Source organism: Fundulus heteroclitus, unplaced genomic scaffold (assembly GCF_011125445.2).
Source record: "Fundulus heteroclitus isolate FHET01 unplaced genomic scaffold, MU-UCD_Fhet_4.1 scaffold_207, whole genome shotgun sequence".
Classification (NCBI taxonomy): domain Eukaryota; kingdom Metazoa; phylum Chordata; class Actinopteri; order Cyprinodontiformes; family Fundulidae; genus Fundulus; species Fundulus heteroclitus.
This window is the reverse complement of record NW_023396619.1, coordinates 73,694-94,781: the sequence shown is the minus strand read 5'-3', so window position 1 is coordinate 94,781 and position 21,088 is coordinate 73,694. Positions and strand designations below refer to the sequence as shown.

Below are 21,088 nucleotides of genomic sequence, written 5' to 3'. Positions count from 1 at the left end.
GAAAAAGAAGAACTTCATTTTTTTATAGAAAAATAATTTGTTAAAATTCCCAGTTTGCACGTGTCCTTTACTTCCAGTGTCTAAGGAATGACACCGATATTGGATCTATGACATAACAAGTACCTTTTTAAAATAAAGTATAATAATTAAAGGCTATCATTTTGTAGAATATTCTTGTATTTCACTTTTACTTGTCCCCATGTTCTAGTGGGTCCCGTGGAGGCTCTGGTATATAAGAACAAAGTAAATATGAAATTATTAAAATGCAAAAATTCATTCTGTAGAAAGTGATAGAAACATCTACCATGGACAGTATTTACGCATTAATTTGTCTGCTGCTTTTTGCCAGCTCTCTCTCCTGGCTTTAACAGACTTTGAGGTGTTACCTGTCGTTTTAATTAATGACTCAAATTCGGCATAACCTTCCATTAAAAGCTCGTGTTCTGCTTGAGAGAAAAACTGTGGGCGTTCTTTGGCCATGCTGAACAGCCAATAGCAGCGCTGCTGATCATTGTTTCTACTATCGATACATTTCCCCTTTTACATTTTGGATGTCTCATTTGATCTCGGATGTTTTAAGCAACGTACGAAGAACGGACCCCAGGGTAGAGCAGGAGAGATGAAGTGCAGACAGCAGTCTGCTATTAACAGGTGAAGACAGGATGTATGTGCTGGAGACAGATAACCATAGGAAAATATGGTCAGCAGACAAGCGATGCTGTCATGGTTTTCAGGTGACGAGCCCACATGCAGATACGAACGGGAGGCAATGCACAGTTAAAGATGTTTATTTAGGGAAACAGGCAGGTCTACGGACGGAACTACAGGTGAATCGGCTGGGTCAGAACGTCACGGCTGGAGAGTCTGCAAGAGAGAGTGAGTGAGTAACTCTGAAAGGAGAACCCGGAGAATTGCTAGAAGTGGCGCTGCTTACCATTGGGCTGGGCGGACCTAACCGGGAAGAAGTAGCGTCAGGAGAACTCTATGATACTGCTCTGATGGAGATAGGCGGCTAGTGGCTGAGGATGGCTGATGTAGCTGGCGAGAAATCCTGAGCGAGCCTCGTCGGCGATGGTTGACAGATGGATTGACCAGAGTGATCACAGAACCAACAGAACCCGGGAAAGGGGATCTCAGGCCTCGCTGGGTAACATCCAGGAAGTATGAGGGGAGCGCCAGAGCAATATCTGAGCAGGCAGGTTCCGCTGGTCTGTTTCTTCGGACGAGACGTCAAGACAGGTGAGTGCATCCAAGCACCAAAATCTGAAGCAACAGAGAGGTTCAAAAATTAATCAAAAATGAAGAGTAACAAAAAACTCACAAGCTGGTCTCCGAGAGTTGGGACTGAGGCCACGTCGTACCACGACTGGTTAAGGCTCTGGCGTCTTCCATCTGTCAGTGCTCTGCTTAAGAAGCCAGAGGAAGCCGCCTGCAACGAGCTGCAGGTGTGGACCACGCCTCCTCAGCCAACTAGACACACCTGAGGAGCAGAGTTAGAGCAGCGAAACACAGAGAACCCTGACAGATGCAAAACAGGCCAGCTGGACAGCTACTCGCACTAAAAGGCTTTCAAGATCTAGTGGAGACTGGCTATGAGAGGCAAGTACTTTATAAATATATAGGCACAGGTGAACACCATGCAGGTAATTAGGATAAGCACAGGTGCAGCTATTCCCACTAATTAGTGGAGCGGAGAAGAATAGAGAGTGTCATACAGCCAGCCGGCCCAAAAAAGAAAAAGAAAAATCAGATGCATACCAGATCAGCGAAGCATAAGAAGAAAGCAACATAGAGAGCTCTGTAATTGTATGTTTTAACTGATTGTCTTCTCTTTATTGAATCATATATTGTCATAATTTGCTATTGAACCCGAACACACCACAACAGAGTAAATTTAACAGTTTATTGAAATAGTGGATTGTGGAGGATGGAACCAAGAGTCTGTACAGAGCTGAAGCAGGAGGATGGTGAAGGCAGGCACTGGCTAGCAGGTAGGAACCAGAGCACGGAGGCAGCAGAACCAGAAGCACAGCAGACAGGAGACTTGGAACCAGGCTTGACCAGCAGCACGACAGAATGGAGGCTTGGAACAGACTTGACCAGCAGTATGACAGAATGGAGACTGGAACCAGAACCATAACAGGATTAACAGCACGACTGGTGAATACTTGCAGGACCGGAGAGAGAGAGGAGCAGAACCACAGCAGGCGGGCGGAGATGAAAGGAACTCGGGCTGGACAAAAACAGGTGAGGTAAGCAGTTGTGAGCAGGAACCAACAGAACGAACCGACAGGGGAGGACTGAAAGCAGGGAGCTTAAATAGGGAGGCTGACAGGTGTGCTGAGTGCTGGCTGATTAGTGGCTGACAGGTGTATGTGATAGTGGAGCATGGGATCTGGAGCTGTATGGGAGGCTGAGAGTGCCCTGAAATGTCCATGGTGCAGCAGGCAAGGCTACACCATGACATATATTGATTGATTGTTTTTTCCTTTTCTAAAAAGAGCAAGTACTTATGTGTTAAATGAGTGAAATGATAATTATTTTAGTGCAGTCCAAGTGTCAGACAGGCTAAGGAGAAAAAAGGTTTGTGGAAAGAGGAAGTAGCGCTTGGAAGGAGACTGCAGCTGCTGGCTACAGGAAATCTGCCGAGAAGAAAAGAAAAAGTGGAACCAGACAGTTTGGTTCAATGACCTGCTGCCTGGGGTTGGAGAAAGAGGAGCGAAAACTTTTGACTCGGCCAGAGAGCTGCGTAGGGTGAAAAGTTTATGAGGTGATAAGGTACTGGGTGCAAGTGTTCGGTGGAGACAGGGGGGGGTTGAGGTTTGCAACCTCCCAACGGCTCTCTCAGCACATAAAAGAAGGGTGATTTGGGTACTCGTGGCTCAGATTCTCATCTCAGAAGACATGCAGCGCGGAGCAGAAGAGAAGAAGACCCAAGATGGAAGGACGATCGTGGAGCCAAAGGAAGAACGCGGCGCCCGTGTCTCTGAGAACCGCCGAGACTGAGTCAGATTATCTATTTTTCGTGTTTTTCCACAATTCGGGGACAACGATCTGCAAATCCTGTCAAGAAGAACTGCTGTGGTTTGACCTGGTTGATGAGAAGATCCTAGATGTCCAGAAGATGCGAGTTGCTCCTGCAAGATGTCAGTTCTGCAGTTAGACCAACCTCTCAAGCCAAGGAGACGCACCTCAGGCACGGACATCAAGGCAAAGGGCTCCAGGCGTGAGTCTTTGTGAATGGGGCATCAACAGGACATCGGGTTTGCCATCAAGAGAAGGCACGTTGTTCGGCTGAACAACTCCTTATCCAGCAATCCTTGATAGTACCTTGTCCTTCTCCTCTCACATTAATAACCTTACCCGCTCCGCTTACTTTCACTTACGCAATATCAATCGCCTTCGCCCCTCTCTCTCCCCTAGCTCCACCTGCACTCTTGTTCATAGTCTGGTCACTTCCCGCATTGATTACTGTAATTCTCTTCTTTTCTGTCTTCCTCAAAAATCCATTCACAAGCTTCAGTCAGTACAAAACTCAGCAGCTCGCATCATTTCTAGAACCCCCTCTTTTCATCACATCACCCCAGTCCTGCAGCAGCTCCACTGGCTACCTGTGAAATATAGAATTCAGTTCAAAATCCTCCTACTTACTTTTAAAGTTATTCATAATCTCTCCCCTCCATACCTTTCTGATTTACTTCAAATTTCTACTCCCTCCCGCATACTTAGATCTTCTTCTACCACTCACTTAGTTGTTCCTTCAGCCCGTCTTAAAACCATGGGGAGCAGAGCTTTTTCACGTTCTGCGCCCACACTCTGGAATTCTCTCCCCCCTGACATCTGCAGCACCGAGTCTTTACCCGTGTTCAAATCCAAACTCAAAACCCACATGTTCAAGATTGCCTTTTCATTATGATTTTATATCACTTTCCTCTGTGTAATTTGTGTTGTTTCTTTTAATTATGACGACTGCTTTTACCATTTATTGTTTTTACATGTACAGTGACCTTGAGTGTTTTGAAAGGCGCTTGAAATAAAATGTATTATTATTATTATTAATCAAAGCCACTATAAGTTTCCATCTGAGGTTCGGGTCAGTTTGCTCCTCCAAATTTAAAATCCTCTCCTAAATATATTAGTAAGCAGCCTTAGATAAGAGATAGGACGTTGATTAAATATTAATTTGTAATCTGTTAAATTGCTTAATGCTGTTTCTAATCCCCTGCTAAAGCATACTAATTAAAGAAGCATATAAAATTTTGTTCAAAGTTGTGGACATTCAATTTTTGAGTCAACATTTTTCCGAGTTCTTCTATGAGTGTAAAATAGTCATGGCGCATGGTTCTAGAAATATTTTGGAGGTCTTAAAAGGTTGCCTATAGCCCAAACTTTAAAACAACACCCGTAGGGACTTTTGAGTCTTTAAAAAATACTGATCGTGTAACAAGTGCTGATTTATAGGAGTAGGAGCCACCGTTAACTAGGGCGGTGGTCGGGGTACAGGTGGCCTCAGGCTACTAGGTTGCCTGACCTGTCCACTGAAGAAGGGTGTGGCCCTAGGACGAAGGTGGTTAGCCGGTCAGTCGTATCCTACTCATCTAGCTGAGAAGGTCTCACAGGAATTCTAAACAGGGTAATACTCGTTAGATTCAGAGGTCCTTAGAACCCCAGCTAGTCTGAGCTTTAACCCGAAATAGGACGTATGTAGGGGTTTTAGTTCAAAGCCAAAAATCTGACACCACCCTTTATCACCGTTGAAGGCGGGCACGCACTGAGCCGTAGTTGTCTGAGAACGCAACAGCGGCTGAGGGGAAAGGGCGGGAGAGGGAGGGAGGGGGGGGCGGCGGTTGAGCTACGGTGTGCGAGAAGGTCAAGAAGAGCGGCTGTGTTGTTGACAGTGCATAACAGGATGAAATGCTAAACTGACGCTACTACCATTTAAACTGGCGAGTCGGGTGGCCGGTGGGGTGGCCAGGACATCACCAGGGTGGCCGTGGCCACCCCTGGCCACCCCCGTGGTGGCGCCACTGTCGAGAAAAGGCCCAAGCTGATGCTGGAAACTGTCATGTCTGATAAACGTGCGGCCAGGGCCCGGTGTGTATCACAGCAAAGTTATCTGAAGGTCCTGAGCACCAGAATGTTCCATAAAACGTAGAGAAGGAGGATCTGAGGCTCTGAGCCAGGTTTTTTGACAATGGGAATGATTTCTGCAGTTTTGAAGGGAGTGGCAACAATGCCAGTACTCAGAGAAGCATGTAAGATAGAAGTCATGAGGGGAATAAGTGAAGGGAGACATGATTTAACCAGGGAAGTGGGTAAGGGGTCCAGTCTACCGGTGAAGAATTTGAATTTCTGGACCCGGTTGGAAATATCGACAACTGAAGAGAGAATGAACAGTGAGAACATTAAAGGGGGAGGGACGTTGGGGACAGAAACAGGAGAGCTGCTGCACTAAGGGTTATGTGATCATGTGTTTTATGGATTTTATTTGTCTTGGAAAAAGACATTATGAAGTTGCAAAAATCTTCAGAGAAGATGGGGGAGAAAGATGTGGTGGATTGAGCGTTGTTATTGACAATGGAGAAATGTGCTTTTGTGTTATTACTGCTATTTGTGATTGAATTGGTGAAATAGAGTGCATTAGCAGCATTTATAAAGTCCTTATAATGAGTTGAATGAGCAGAATACATTTCCTTATGGACAGTGAGGCCAGTTTATCTATAAATGCTCAAACTGGTGGCCTCTGGACTGGAGTTTCCAAATGTTGGGGGTAAACCAAGGGGCTGAGAGTTTAAAAGTAACAGTTCTAGATTTGATTGGGGCAAAAGACTTTGAGATTTTTCTGCTTTGTATTATAGTTCTGAAAAATATCATCAGGGGTAGAAAGACTGTTTAAATGATGAAGGACAAAGATAGCAAGTTTAGTTATGTCAATGTCCTTAATGTTGCAGAAAAATAATGTGTGGATTTATGGTTTTATATAAAATGAGATTTAAATGAAAAGATAAGCTTATGATCAGTGTAAGGAAGAGCAAAAGCTTGACAATTAAAGGTATAAGTCCTGAGCAGCAGAGTAGATCCAGAATGTGTCCTTTAGAATGAGTTCAAATATTAGATTTAGGGTAGGGGTGGTCTAGTGGTTAGAGCAGTTTGCTTGTGCTCTGAGAAGTTTGCAAGTACCCGGTTCCATCCCCACAGCGGCACTCTGAGTACCTGAGCAAGACCCTTAACTCTCAACTGCTCCCCGGGCAGCCCACTGCTCCCCAAGGGGATGGGTTAAGATGCAGAAGTGAATTTCTCCATTGTGAGATCAATAAAGTTCAATTATTTTTATTAATATATCATTGCCGTCCAACACTGTCCAATCAGGATAGAAATTCTCTGGAGGATGTACTGTTAGAATTGTCAATATGAATATTAAAACCCCCCCATCAATAGGGGGTTAGAGGAAAGACATGAAAGGTGAGTAATAAAAGAGGAAAAGTCAGTTAAAAAGTCCGGGTTTGGCTTGGGTGGCTGGTAAACAGTTGCTATAATATTTGGTGTGGGCCCAGATATTTGCACAGCGGCTGATTTGAAGGATGTGACAGAAACACTCACAGGCGAACCTTTCCAGGTGTCCTGGAATAGCATCGCGATGCTCCCACCACGGGACAAGACTGTCGGCTGACAGATGTAAACAAACCCAGTTAGACAACTACCATTTGGTTGAGAGAAGTCATTAGGCTGTTGCCACGTTTCTGTCATACAGGGAAAATCCAACTTGTGATCATGGAAGACGTCTTGGACAAGATGCCCCTTTCCAGTGAGTGAGCAGATATTTAGCAGACCAAAAGTGACAATGGAGTTTTACTGAGTGACTGCTGAGTTTGTGCTAGCTAACTTGGCCAGGTGGGCTAACACACTGGGGTCCACAGCACGGTCAGGGCCAGGTGAAGGACGTTGAGTCCCTGCCCAGACTGAAGTGATCTGCGTTGAATTTCAAACATGAAGGTTGTGACAACACCCTGGATGCACATATCTCCGGCTCTGGTAGATGATCTTCAGGTACAGCGCTAAAGGCAGTGGCTCAGACAGGTGGAAGCAGAGCGGAATACTGCCAGAGACCGGTCACTGGTCTATGGATCACAGACTGGGCGAACCAGAGGATCGTTACCAGGCCACGCAGCTCATAGATCCACATATTTATGTCAGACGTGGCAGAACAATGAGTGCTGGAGCAGGTAACATAAGTCAGCAAGTTTTAGGATAAAGCAAAGCAGTTCCCTTGTTACTGACAACAAGATTACTTTACATGCCATGAAGACACTTTTAGGATTTTGAGACAGTATAGGAATCAAAATTTAACTTTACTGGGGAATTTAGAGCAGCGGCGGCATGATGCACCAGCATTCACAGGAGCTGCTGTCCTCTCTGAATTAGTGTTCAGATATTGTTAGTTTTATTGTTTCATAGAGTCATTCTGTGTCTTACAGGTTCCGGTGTCCTGGTCCAGGTGTGTTCCAGTGCACTTTGACTGACCTGGTGTTTGTTATGACTCGGGAGGCTGACCTGCAGTATGGGACCATCCAATGGGATGAGCGCCTCCTTCAACCAGTGGGAAAGATCCCTGCAGGGCCGCTGTACAACATCACATGTTCTAATGGGGCAGTCTGTCAGATCCACTTCCCACACTGTGAAATACAAAGCGGTAAGTTAAGGTAAAGACAAAAAGTTTCTGCCCTAAACACATCAAGGACATTTCTGGGAGCCTGGATTCTCCTGGTTTTGGCAGGTTTTTGTTTCCAGTTTATAGTTTTAACATCTGCTCAAAGTTCTGCCTTGTTTTTAAACACACCAGTGGTATCTTTGCAGTTTGTTGTCAAATTTGTTGAACTTTTTCCAAATTATTGTCTTGTATAATTGGCAGAAGGACTCATGTTGTATTGAGGAACAAGTTTGAAATTACAAACATACTCTCAAGATGTGAGATGTAATTTCTCTTTATCGCTTTTAAAACATGGAGGAACAATTCCGTTAAAAACTAAATCTGACAAACTAATTCTTGATTTTTTGGGGAACTGATATTGTTTGATTCAGATTTCTACTGTTTCTACAATTGAATTACATGTAAACGTGTAGAATACAAAATGCTGTTGTAAATAGAAAACATCTGCTACATCTGGTGGTCTGTATTTTCAGTGCTGTCCATCGATGGCCTGCTGTCTGTCGTTCACATTTCCACTGATGATGGACTGAGCTTCTTGGAGCCGCTGGAGATCACTGACACTCATGTTATTGTGGAGGTCTCCGATCTTTCACTTTTTGGTCTGGTTTGGGACTTTATGAAGAGGTTTATTGAGAGAAAAGATCCTGTGGCAAGCCATGTCCTGTTGTTTCACTGTCCACCGAAGCCTACAGTACAGAACCAAAAGCTCTATGTGTTCCTGCTGCCCAGGAACATCTCAAAAGATCAGGTAAGGATTTTATCTTTGTGAGAGAACTTTCAAATAACACTAAATACAGCAAAAAATAACCAAAATAGCTGGATGAACAGTTGAAATGCCAACAAGCTGTACAGTCTCACTCCTGAACATTATTTAATGTTAAATAAAATTTGAAGGTTTGCTGGTTATTTCTGGGACTTCTCTTTTGATTAATAAAACCAGCTTTTTTTGCAGGTTGAGACAGACTATAAAGACTGTAAGTATCTCCGGTGTACTTCCAATTGCAAACTCATCAAAGACCAGAGATACACCCTTTCATGCCCAGGAGCTCCACAAGGCTGTAAAATCCTACCTGAGGTAAAATTTAGTCATAGACAAGTCCTTCATTCTTGTGACAGAAGCCCCCTTTAGACTTGTTCCCTAATCAAAAGCTTACAAAGTTTAATATATTTTATAGATTGGTTGATGATTTTCTAAGGATTATGATAGAAAAATGTTTGTCCTTTCAAGAGTTAAAGTTCAAAGTTTGAGTTTTTTTGTTTGTTTGTTTTGATTAGAGACAAACTTAGTCACATTTTTTTTAGCTATCCTTGACAATTATGATTTTTAAAAAAAATCCTTCCAAAACACTGTTTTAAATAGAAAACATGTCAGGAAGGAATGTGTTCACATTTAAAATAGTTTTATTGCCGGTTCAGATTTAGACTTTGTGCTCTTTGTTTTCAGGGGGCGGCAGAGTTCGACTTATACTTTGGAAATCAATACAACCCAACATTTGAGATCCGTGTTCCTACCAGCACAGAAAAAGTGCCAATAATAATTAAAGAAGAAACAGATGTGGAAGTCTGGAAGTATGACGCTGAACTGGAAAAGGGTAAAGTCTTCTGTAGTTTTGCTTCTTTTGTAGATAAGACAGAAGAATGAAGCAGATTTCAGGAAGTGAATGCTCATGTTTAGGTCTTCATCCCGTGTTGATCTTCACAAGTGGTGGTTTTTGCACGAATGTCAACATTAGTAACCCTAACCGTAACCCTGTCAACAGGGAAAGCCCCCCTTCTCCTGCCACTCTAACTATAGGCTTTGTCAAAAAGGAAAGTTTTAAGATTAGTCTTAAAAGTAGACAGGGTGTCCGCCTCACGGACCAAAACTGGGAGTTGGTTCCACAGGAGAGGAGCCTGATAGCTAAAGGATCTGCCTCCCATTCTACTTTTAGAGACTCTAGGAACCACCAGCAGACCTGCAGTCTGAGAGCGAAGTGCTCTGTTAGGAACATACGGGGTAATCAGAGCTCTGATATATGATGGAGCTTGATTATTAAGGGCTTTATACTATCAGATCTCTGAAAAACAGAAGGCATTTTAGTAAATGCTTTGATCTGCTTGAGAGTAAAAAAATAGCAGTAGTCAAACTTGAAAGGTACAAATGAATGTACTAGTTTTTTTCTTCACTCTGGGGAAGGATATATATAATTTCAACAAAGTTGTACAAAATTAGAAAGACTTAAAAAGCGACATTTTGCACATAGACTAGTGGCCATACACTTTAATTTAGCAAAAGCAATAATGAGCCATTATGACAAAGTGCTTTTGATGCAATCTCTACCAGACCAACGTTTCTGCTTTTTCTGCCCAGATCCAAATGAGGTTCCACCAAGTGTAAAAGTCCAGTCAGAGGTGAGCTTGGTCTTTTTCTTAGTTACAGATTTGCTTTTACTTTAAGCAGAGCAAGATTTTCTAACACGAGAAGATAAGTGTAAAGAATATAAACCAAAGTGCTGAAATAAAAAATATATATAATTCATTGGCCAATTTACATAATACTTGTGAATTATTAAGTATCCTTTTTAAAAAAAAAATAAAAATAACAATGGTTAAAAACTGCACAGATATAACCATTTGAATGTTACACTTGCAAAACCCATTAAAACATTGATTCACAGACTTGTGTTGAGGCAGTTCATGTTTGACTCAGTATTGTGTCCCATCCTTTTAGTGGAAAGGTACTCACGTTGTTTTATTCTTATTTAATTTTGGATTATTGTTTCTTCCAAGCAGAGCTCCGGTCTAAAGGAAAACATCCTGACAATCCTGGAAGAGTTGAGGAAGGAAGAATTTAAAAACTTTAAATGGTATCTGATGCAACTGCCTAACAGGTGCCTCACAAAAGAGCAAGAAGAGACTGGTTCAATGGAGGATGTGGTGGATCGCTTGGTGCAGCATCATGGCTCAGAAGAAGCTGTGCAAGTCATGAAGACAACATTACAGAAAATGGGCAGGAATGACCTTGTGAACAGTTTATAAAAACTAAGAACTGGAAAAAGAGTTTATTATGCGTTCATTTGTTTCTGTAATTTCAATCGTTCTGTTTTAGCTGTTCTATCTGCAAGAGGTTAGTTTCAAGCTAAAAAGCTTAAACCTTTCAACTTCAAATATCACTCATTAAATAGCTGAAAGCTAAGATGACAGAAAGTTGAAACTCTGTTTTTGATTTCATAAGTGAAATTGTCATGATGCAGCCTGTGAGCTGCATTCTTAGCAGTTCCTGCCTCCTCCTTGCAGCTCTGATTGGGAGCACCTGTCTGGCTGCAATCTTCTCTTGGCTGGTTCCACCTGTTCACACCCCTTCTTAAGCTTACCTCAGTTTGCTCTTCGCTGCCGGGTCGTCTGCTGTCTCCACCTGCAGTCTCCGCTCACACCACACCACACCACGTCACGTCACGCCTGTCTTGTCTAGTCCAGTACTCTGCCTTGCTGTTGGAACTCCTGTTACCTCAGTGCTTCACTTCTCTGGTTTCCTCCACTCAGCCTGCTCCTGCAACTCAGCAACTCCAGCCCGGTAACTGATTCTGGTTTCGCCTTCTTTGCAATAAACTCTCAAGACCAGACAGTGCCGGCCCGAGCCTCTTGGGGGCCCTAAGCAGAATTTGATTTGGGGGCCCCCCTCCCACCACGCAGGATCACCTATGCTAGAAGATTATTGACACAAACGTCACGCTATCATGTTATAGCAAATATTCAAAACGAATACAGTGAGGTTATGTATCAATACAAAATAAATAAACGATATACTTCACTCTTTTATTAAATCTTCTGAATACAAACTGTCACAAAACTGATACTGACGTGATTCTGTTGTGACATTTGACAACTTTGTAGAATAGTTCACAAATATTTATTACGGCTGAAAATCTGCTGTACATTTTATTCTCACATTTTTGTTAAATTTAGTTGCACTAAACAGTTACAGCAAAAACTGTAAACTCAATCATTTTTAGACTTTTGTCTAGGAGATACAAAGTAGACATGGATCCTCAGATCCAGTTACAGAAAAGTTTGAATATTACAAAGTATCTACACAGCCAGAAATCTGCTGTGGTTTCAAGTTGCTGTAATTTCAAAATGTCCTTTCCTACCAGCTGTTTATGAATATCTTGAAACATAAACGTTGAATTTCTTTCACCAAAGTTCATTCATACAGGTAAGCTTGTACCACCAACTATGACAGGAAGCCTACAGGCTCCTTTTCCAACGTCCTTCCTTACCGACTGCAGTGTTCAGACAGCATTTATGGCAACCAGTGAGCCACTCCCACTTTGGCTAAAGAATCTTTAAATTATTAATGGACTGAACTTGTGTTGTGCTTTTTCCTGTCATACTGACCACCCAAAGCGCTGTACACTAGAGCCACATTCGCCCAATCGCACACACATTTATTCACTAATACGCAGCTCAGTACACTACTTGGGGTTAAGTGCCTTGCCCAGGGGAACAACATGTGACAAGGGGGAGCTGGAATTAGTGTTGCGCCAATACCGATACCAGTATCGGACGGGGCCCCGATACCGCACTAAAATGGTGGTATTGGTATCGGCAAGTACCAACAAATGCGGCACAGATACCATTTTGATGTTTGTATGTCACTTGAACGCAGCCTTCTCTCTCCTGACACTCTACTGGATTCACTTTATATTAGTCTTTTTCCTGCTTTACAAAGGTAGCAGTTTCACAAAGCCATGATGGCAATTATTTTACATCCAAGTAGTATGCAGTTTTTCATATATACACACACCAATTTCAAACAGATGGTATCGGTATGGAATCGGTATCGGCCGATACTGCACAGCCAGGTATCGGGTATCGGTATCGGGGCCAAAAAATGGCATTGGCGCAACACTAGCTGGAATCAAACCTACAACCTTCCAATTGCAAGACAACTACTCAACCCATCGAGCCACAGTCACCCAACAGACTTTCTCAATGCAGCCTCTGCCTCTTTGTGGAACATAATGGGACGATAAAAAACAGCAAAGATTTTTAGGAGGAGAATTGTAGACTTTCACAAATCTGGTTCATCCTTGATGCAATTTCTAAATACATGAAGGTGCCACATTCATCTGTTGAAACAATTATACACAAGTATAAACACCATGGGACTGTCTAGCCATCAAAATACCGCTCAGGAAGGAGACGGTTTTGTGTCCCAGAGAAAAATGTGCTTTGGTATGAAATGTGCACACCAACCTAAGAACAAAAGCAGAAGACCTTGTGAAGAATCTGGCTGAAGCTGTTAAGAGTGTCTTATTATTTACACTGAAACAAGTTCTGTCATGCGCTGAAAGGCTACTCTGACAAAAAGAAGCCAATACTCAAAAAGAAACACAACAGCCAGATCACAGTTTTTAAATGCAAACAAAGAACGAAATAAAGTTTTGGAGACAAGTTCTGTGGTCTGACAAAAATTTAACCTCAAAGAGTAACTGACTCCAAATCAGCTTTTTTGTGTCTAGAAATCTTTGGTGTGGAGTGCTAGGGGTAAACACTGGTCGTGCAGTAAATTTTTAATTAATGTCTCTTCCTGTGGCTGTGGCGTAATTCTGATATAGTGACGTTGGTAGCTCTGCCCCCTTGGGGTATAAAAGCAACTCAGGCATACATTTTTTTAATAAATAGTTCCATCTTGTGCCTCCATAGCGAGCACTGTTGCACTATTCAGACCCTCTAGCGACTTTCTTCTGTGGTATTGGCCAATTTACAGGAAAGCCACCAATTAAGTGTCTTGAGGCAGCCAGGAAGGAGGTGGTGTGAGACCGAACCGTGGCTTAACTATCAGCATAACTCTGCTATTGGAAGGTGGGCAAGAGATACCTTCCCCAGAAGCTATTCTGTTATCTTTCTGTTGTTGATGATAGTATTTAAGACTGTATTAAGACACAGCAACTTAGTAATGGCTCAGGTATAAAGTCATACATTTTTAAAGGTGATTAGAGGAGTTTTCTAGGTTCTCCTTGGGTTAAAAGAGCATTTCTGTTGGTCTGAGATGACATAAATGAGATGATTTTTTGGGCAATATCACAATCTCTATGTCCCATATTCTTCACTTTGAAGGGCTGGGTTAAGATCAGATGATTTGTTTAAATGTAGAAAACAAGCACTATTTTGGAACAGTGAGCGAGAGAGACCTTTCCAATATGGTGTTCGTACTTCTTTGGTGTTGATGTTGGGTATTTAAGACTGTATTAAGCAGTGACGTGCGGTAGGGTTCATAGCTGGTGAGGCACTGACGTCATCAGTCAGATTTACAAATATATCCACTCTACAGAGTAGACTCATTGCAAAGAGCTGAAGGAGACTGATTGAGCCAAATAAATTCACCAAGATACATGGAAAAAATATTGATTCTTTGATGAAAAAAACAAAACTAAATTATTTGTCATTTCATTGGTAACAGTTTATGAGTTCTGGTGGATTTCTGCATTTGTAACACATTCTAAAACTATAACCCACATTGCGAACATTTCATTACAAAAACAAAACATGAGAAATTATCGCTGTCTTACCTCTACTTATAAATGAAGTCCAGCTGCGCTCTTTCTGAACAGAAATATCATCACTTTCCGGTAAAAGTTCTCTTTATTTTCTTCAGTTTTAAAAGTCTCTCAGTCTCAGTGGAGCTCACTGCCAGGGAGGAAAGCCTTCCTTCATCAGTCCTGTTCCAGCTGCATGTTTAGAGTCTTTTTAGTGCTTTACTTGTTTAGCAAAACTCGCTAATAAAACCAAAGACATCATATACGTAGACGCGTCGTTGAGCGCAGGTTCGCACGTCAACGTCACCGCCATATTGTGTGTGGCAGAAATGAGTGCAAAAATAAGTTCTGTTGTAGTGAACGTGGATCAGAGAAGATGCCTCATTCCTGTGCTGCACGGAAATGTATTCTGGCTGATTTCACTACTGGTGTCTGCCTTCTATATATATATATATATATATATATATATATATATATATATATATATATATATATATATATATATATATTTCGTGACCGAAACAACGACATCCCGGATACAAGCGGCTGAAATGAGTTTTCTCCGTAGTGTGTCTGGGCTCTCCCTTAGAGATAGGGTGAGGAGCTCAGTCATCCGGGGAGGACTCAGAGTAGAGCCGCTGCTCCTCCACGTTGAGAGGAGCCAGTTGAGGTGGCTCGGGCATCTGGTCAGGATGCCTCCTGGACGCCTCCCTGGTGAGGTGTTCCGGGCACGTCCCACCGGGAGGAGGCCCAGGGGAAGAGGGACGTCTGGGCCTCCCTACTGAAGCTGCTACCCCCGCGACCCGACCCCGGATAAGCGGAAGAAGACGGACGGACGGACGGATGTGTGTATATATATATATATATATATATATATATATATATATATATATATATATATATATATATATATAAAAGTATGTCTCTAAAAGTAGAATGGGAGGCAGATCCTTTAGCTATCAGGCTCCTCTCCTGTGGAACCAACTCCCAGTTTTGGTCTGTGAGGCAGACACCCTGTCTACTTTTAAGACTAGGCTTAAAACTTTTCTTTTTGACAAAAATTATAACTAGTGGCTCATGTTACTTTCAGCTATCTTTATAGTTTTACTGCTATAGGCTTAGGCTACTGGAGTATATCAGGATCTAATTTTCTCACTCTATTGAGTTCTACTGTTCTTCAGTTATGCATTATGTGTTGTCATTTCTGCTTTAACTTTCTGTTCTCTTTTCTCTTCATAATAGGTACACCTGGTCTGGCGTTCTGTTAACTGTGACATCATCCAGAGAAGACGGCTCACCCGCTACTACCATCTAATGTAGAACAGATTACTAGATCAATGTGTGCTTCTGTGCTTGTTTGTCTGTCTTGTTGTGTCTCTGTTCTGTCTTCTGTAACCCCAGTCGGTCGAGGCAGATGACCGTTCATACTGAGCCCGGTTCTGCCGGAGGTTTTTCCTTCCTCTTAATAGGTGGTTTTTCTTCCCACTGTCGCTTCATGTTTGCTCAGTATGAGGGATTGCAGCAAAGCCATGTACAATGCAGACGACTCTCCCTGTGGCTCTACGGTTCTCCAGGAGTGAATGCTGCTTGTCGGGACTTTGATGCAATCAACTGGTTTCCTTATATAGGACATTTTTGACCAATCTGTATAATCTGACCCAATCTGTATAATATGATTGAACTTGACTTTGTAAAGTGCCTTGAGATGACATGTTTCATGATTTGGCGCTATAGTAATAAAATTGAATTGAAAAATAGATAATAGATATAGATAGAGGATAGATAGAGTAGAGAGATAGATAGAAGAGAGACATATAAGAATAGAGAAGATAAAGAGGGAGATGAGAATAGAGAGAGATATAGGAGATAGATATATATAGAGAAATAGATTATAGAAGACGAGAATAGAGAGATAACAGTAGGATAGATAGTCTAGCAGATATCTATCTTCTCTATATACATATATATATCTATAGATATATTATATATATTCTATATAATCTATATCTATATATATATATATATATATTATATTACTATATATAATATATTATATATATAAGTATCTATATATATATATATATACCATACATATATATATATAATATATATATATATATATACATATGTATATATGTATACATATGTATATGTGTGTGTGTGTGTGTGTGTGTGTGTATAATAAAACATTGTTTGAATGTATTCTCTGTGTGTAATTATTCCCAAAATAGTAGTGACATGATATGGCATGTTGTGTAATAATGTTTTTCTGTGACTCTAGAAAAATGGCATAGCCTTAATCAGGCAGAGGACAATGAAAGTGCTTGTGGAACTAGGCAGGGGGTAGTGAATAGGCTAATGCTTGTGTAACTTGGATGATTTCATGCATTTTTATTAAGAAACAACAATTTCTCCACAGTTTTTGGTTTCAAATGATTTCTCTTTTTTGATACTACTTCTCCAGCCTTTGAAAAGACACGCTCACATGGCACAGATGATGCCGGGGTGCATAAATAAATAAGTGCAAGTATGTACAGATTGGGGTACTGTGGCCAATGATCAGCCCAGTACTATACGGTCCCACATTTTCCCCTCAGCAGCAACACTGAAGCACACAGAGGTTCCCGCTGCGTCTTTACGCACGATCCAGCTGCTGATGTCTCCTCTCTTTTCAGCTCAATGCAATTCTAGACAGTAACAGTTTATAACCTATATCACCTTTCACAGCCACAGGTTTCTCATCTCAGTCGACCAGACAAATCTCTATTGCTCTCCTCAGTGCGCTCTGGGCGGTGAGGTGGGAGGATTTTACCCGATGGTGCGCTGCGTGCGAGGGATAAACAGGGTGGAAATGCATAAATAAAAACTGTAAAGGGCTCCTATACAGTGATCATAGGAGCTGACCGGTCTGAGATCAGCCTCCTGATGTTACAAGTTCTTTAAAATGAAAGCGCGCACCCAAATTACAAGTAACGTAATTTTGTTCACCTGAATTAAAGCGCAAGGCAGCAGCGCACCGAAGCGCCACGGTTCTGTTTTGTTTAAAACAAAAGATCATGAAACTCAGCCATAACTCTCCTAGTGACTTTAATTGGCACACTTTGCTACCGATGTGAGGACATTAAACGTAGTGATTCACGTTTTGAATGGTGAACGGTGATAAAAGCCCCTGGGTTCGAGGGAAAGGAGGGGGGAGAGGAGCAAGCGCTGAGGCACAGAAATACGGTGCATGTAGTTAAAAAATGCAGTATTAATAAAAACAACTTATAACCAGACGTAGCGTTTTAAACTGCATCTGGTGAGCAGAACTGTTTTATGATCCAGAGTGCAGCCATCACTGGTTCTGAATGAAGGCAATATCTGCCAGCAGCCCCCCCCCCCCCCCTCCCCTCCTGCGTACGTAGTACAGGACCTTACCGGCTTACTTTCACCGCTGGTTAAGACTAAAATTATTCATAACTCTGATCGCTCTTCCTGCTGCTCTGTTAACATGAACTGCAGCAGGAATTACTGATGGCCACAAGCTGTGAAACAAGCTGAAACATCTCAGCAGAAGGCGGAGTTTTTATCGTCCGCTGCCCAGATGGGCGTTGGGATTTTTATGCGTGAAAAATGCCATGTTTGCGTGTGAGCGTGTGAAGTCAGTGAAAGGCGTGTGTCACATGGTCAATGCGTGAGAGTTGAGAGCACTGATCTCCTATCTATCTATCTATCTATCTATCTATCTATCTATCTATCTATCTCTCTCCTAAACTCTCCAAACACCAAACTAACTGTCTCAAACTAAATAACCACTATCCAAACTCTGCTATCCAAACTATCAAAACTCTATCCACTCTCTCAACTGACCACAACTCGCCTACAACAACCCACATTTTGAATGGAGCCTGTGGGCTTTCTAAAGCTGTCAAACCCCGCACCAAACTCTGAACCACTTCCTGAAGCAGTCACGTGGTACAGCCGGCCAGCGAGGCTTCAGACGTCATCGTTTTGGGCTCCTGCCCTAAATGAAGCAAGCCTCGATACGCGCTTTACGGAAACGCCCCCTCCATTACTCGACACACGCCTCGAAGCCTCGGCACATCACCTAACATCACTACTCATAGGTATGTAGATGTGAACAGAATGAGGATTTGTTGCACTTTTTACAAGTCATCCAGACTCCCCTGTGTCCACAGCAACTCCACCTTTCCCTGAAAACACTAAGAACACCATGTGGAAGTCTTTGGACCAACAGACAGCATCTAGTCAGGCAAAGAGAAAAGAGCTGAGCTGCTGGCATTCTCTGAAAGATCACTTCATGCATGTGTGATAGAAAACCTCAGCACCTTCCTCTAACATCTGCAACATCTGCAGAGAACCTGCTGATTATCTGTCTGCAGCACAGCTGGACGCTGCAGAAAGCCAATTAAAAGGAAGTCACATTTTCTAGAAATGACTGGATTTGTCCTTGATCTGATCAGGTAAATCAGATGATCTGCCAATGGAATGAGTATTTTATCCCTAAAATAAGATCAGTAGATATATGGCCTGCTTTTTCGGCTACACCTCCAGAACCTCCTCCTTCCGCCGGGCCCTCCCTGCCACCACCATCTCACTCCTATCTGCCTCCTCAGTCGACCCTGAGGAGTTCTGGGAACAAGGGAGACGCAGACATGATCTGAAAGGAAGCAAGCAGAAAAACAATGTTACTGGTAGAAATATCATCTGAAATATAAAACAATCATTCTATGGATTTCTGTCACTTTTTAACATCATTCAAGGATTCAAAGAAGTTAAAATGAGCATTTATTCACTATTTACTGCTGCTATGAAGCAGCATTAAGTCACAGTAGCGCTCTTTTGTTCTACTCACACTGCAAATAAAAACGCTTTGTTATAGGAGGGAATTAAATAAAATTAATTATTTTAGGATATTAAAATTTTTTGTAATGTATTCAAAACGAAAATAACACTTGTTGGTATTGTAGCAACAAGATTATACCTCTATTTGTTTTTAAAACTGCACTGATTTAGGTGGGAATTAAATAAAACTAATTATTTTAGGATATTAAAATTTTTTGTAATGTATTCAAAACAAAAATAACACTTGTTGACATTGTAGCAACAAGATTATACCTCTATTTGTTTTTAAAACTGAGCTCTTTCAGGTGGAGAATAAATAATATTAATTATTTTAGGCTATTAAATATATTTTTTTAATAAATTTATTAGAAACAAAAATAACCCTTGTTGGTATAATCTTGTTACTTGTTGGTATAATGTTGTTGCTACAATACCAAGTGTAAATTGTATTAATTTCTTGGCGGGAGGTAGACAAAAATCAAATGAGCCCACATTTATAATAATTCATAAAATGATGATGATAATTGTAATAGAAATAGCATTTAACTGACAGTATTCAGCGCGGATTATTACAGAAGCAGCTCAGCGTGATCAGGTTTGATCAAGATAAAAACTTAGTCACTTTCATGTAAAACAAGCTGTAATATTATTACTGGATGAAAATAGCTTGATGGTGGCTAACTGGCTAGCTAGTGACACAACGGCTAAAAGTGTGACGTCACACAAAGAGTTTGTATCAGTCTGCTGTCTTTGCTGCATACTCGCTATGGACCCTTTTCACATGACGTCACTCAACTTCCGTTTTGAAGCGGAGCAGGGTATCTTTACTTCCGGCTACATGCTTTTACATAGAAAATTCGGGAGGTGAAGAGGTGTTTCACTGATAATCAGCGCGATATCATAAGGTAAGACTGAGACCACAATGTGTCGCATTGACTATCTTTATTTTCCTTAGTATTGGTAGCGATCATTGCTGTTATATAGATGCTTTGATCGGGACAGTAACATGAAGATCAAAGCTAACATGCAGCAGCTTGTTAGCTTACCTTACCAAACTTTTACCTATCAGTAATCAGCGTGATTTCATCAGGTAAGACTAAAAGCACAATATTAAACGTGTCTTATTGACTATCTTTATTTTCCTTAGTATTTGTAGCGATCATTGCTGTTATAAAGATGCTTTGATTGGGACAGTAACATGAAGATCAAAGCTAACATAGAGCAGCTTGTTAGCTTACTTTACCTGTCATTAATCTGATGTAGATGTTATAAAATGATTACTGTAGCTTTGCTATTATAGAAATAAATCTTGTTCACTGAGTGAAAAAAGAGACATTTATCTGCTACATTGTTCCCTTTACTTGATTATGGTGAGGTGTTATATATAATTGCAGTCACTGAATTAAAAAGATCTTATTCCATTTGAATCTTTTTGTTCATTCCTAAAAAAAATGACCGTGGGTCTATTGGACAGTACTTCTGTTTCTGAATTTTCTGTGTATTATAATGAATTTTCTTCATAATATTATTTGCACTTATATTAATGCACTTTTTTTTAGTTTTTGTGCAAAATACTGTATATTTTAAGTAGAAGCCTGAAATTGTTTTTATTATACTGTATTAGTAATGACATGTGCTGCTGACCTCTTAGTCAGATCAACCTTTAAAAAAGAGATCTTAATCTCAATGGGAGTTTATCTGGTTAAATAAAGGTTTTAAAAAGTATTATAATTAATCTATTTTTTTCTCCCCTTGTGTCCATCTCTCAGCAGCATCATATCCACCAAGCATGGCACAATCACAGAGAAACCGCTACTGCAGTGTCCCACAGTGTTCGAACAACAAAAAAAACTTTCCATATCTCAGTGTTCATGACTTTCCGGCTGATGCTGAGACTGCAGCCCGTTGGGTGACGGCAATAAGAAGAGACGAGGGGCCAAATTTTAAAATCCTTCGCAGCAGCACTTACGTCTGCAGTCAGCACTTCTCTTCCGAGGAGACCTATGTTTCTGCA

At 41.4% G+C, this 21,088-nt stretch overlaps 1 protein-coding gene across 1 annotated transcript in view; it reads left to right on the top strand.

Moving 5' to 3' along the window:
- LOC110367911 overlaps nt 1–10,750 on the top strand; it is a 35,471-nt gene extending 24,721 nt beyond the window's left edge. Inside the window, exons 7-12 of the mRNA XM_036129725.1 lie at nt 7,476–7,690; nt 8,182–8,456; nt 8,661–8,783; nt 9,153–9,300; nt 10,059–10,099; nt 10,481–10,750. Coding sequence (XP_035985618.1) covers nt 7,534–7,690; nt 8,182–8,456; nt 8,661–8,783; nt 9,153–9,300; nt 10,059–10,099; nt 10,481–10,726 — 990 coding nt within the window. The 5' untranslated portion in view covers nt 7,476–7,533 and the 3' untranslated portion in view covers nt 10,727–10,750. The remainder of the gene's footprint in view (nt 1–7,475; nt 7,691–8,181; nt 8,457–8,660; nt 8,784–9,152; nt 9,301–10,058; nt 10,100–10,480) is intronic.
- The last annotated feature ends 10,338 nt before the right edge of the window (nt 10,751–21,088 follow it).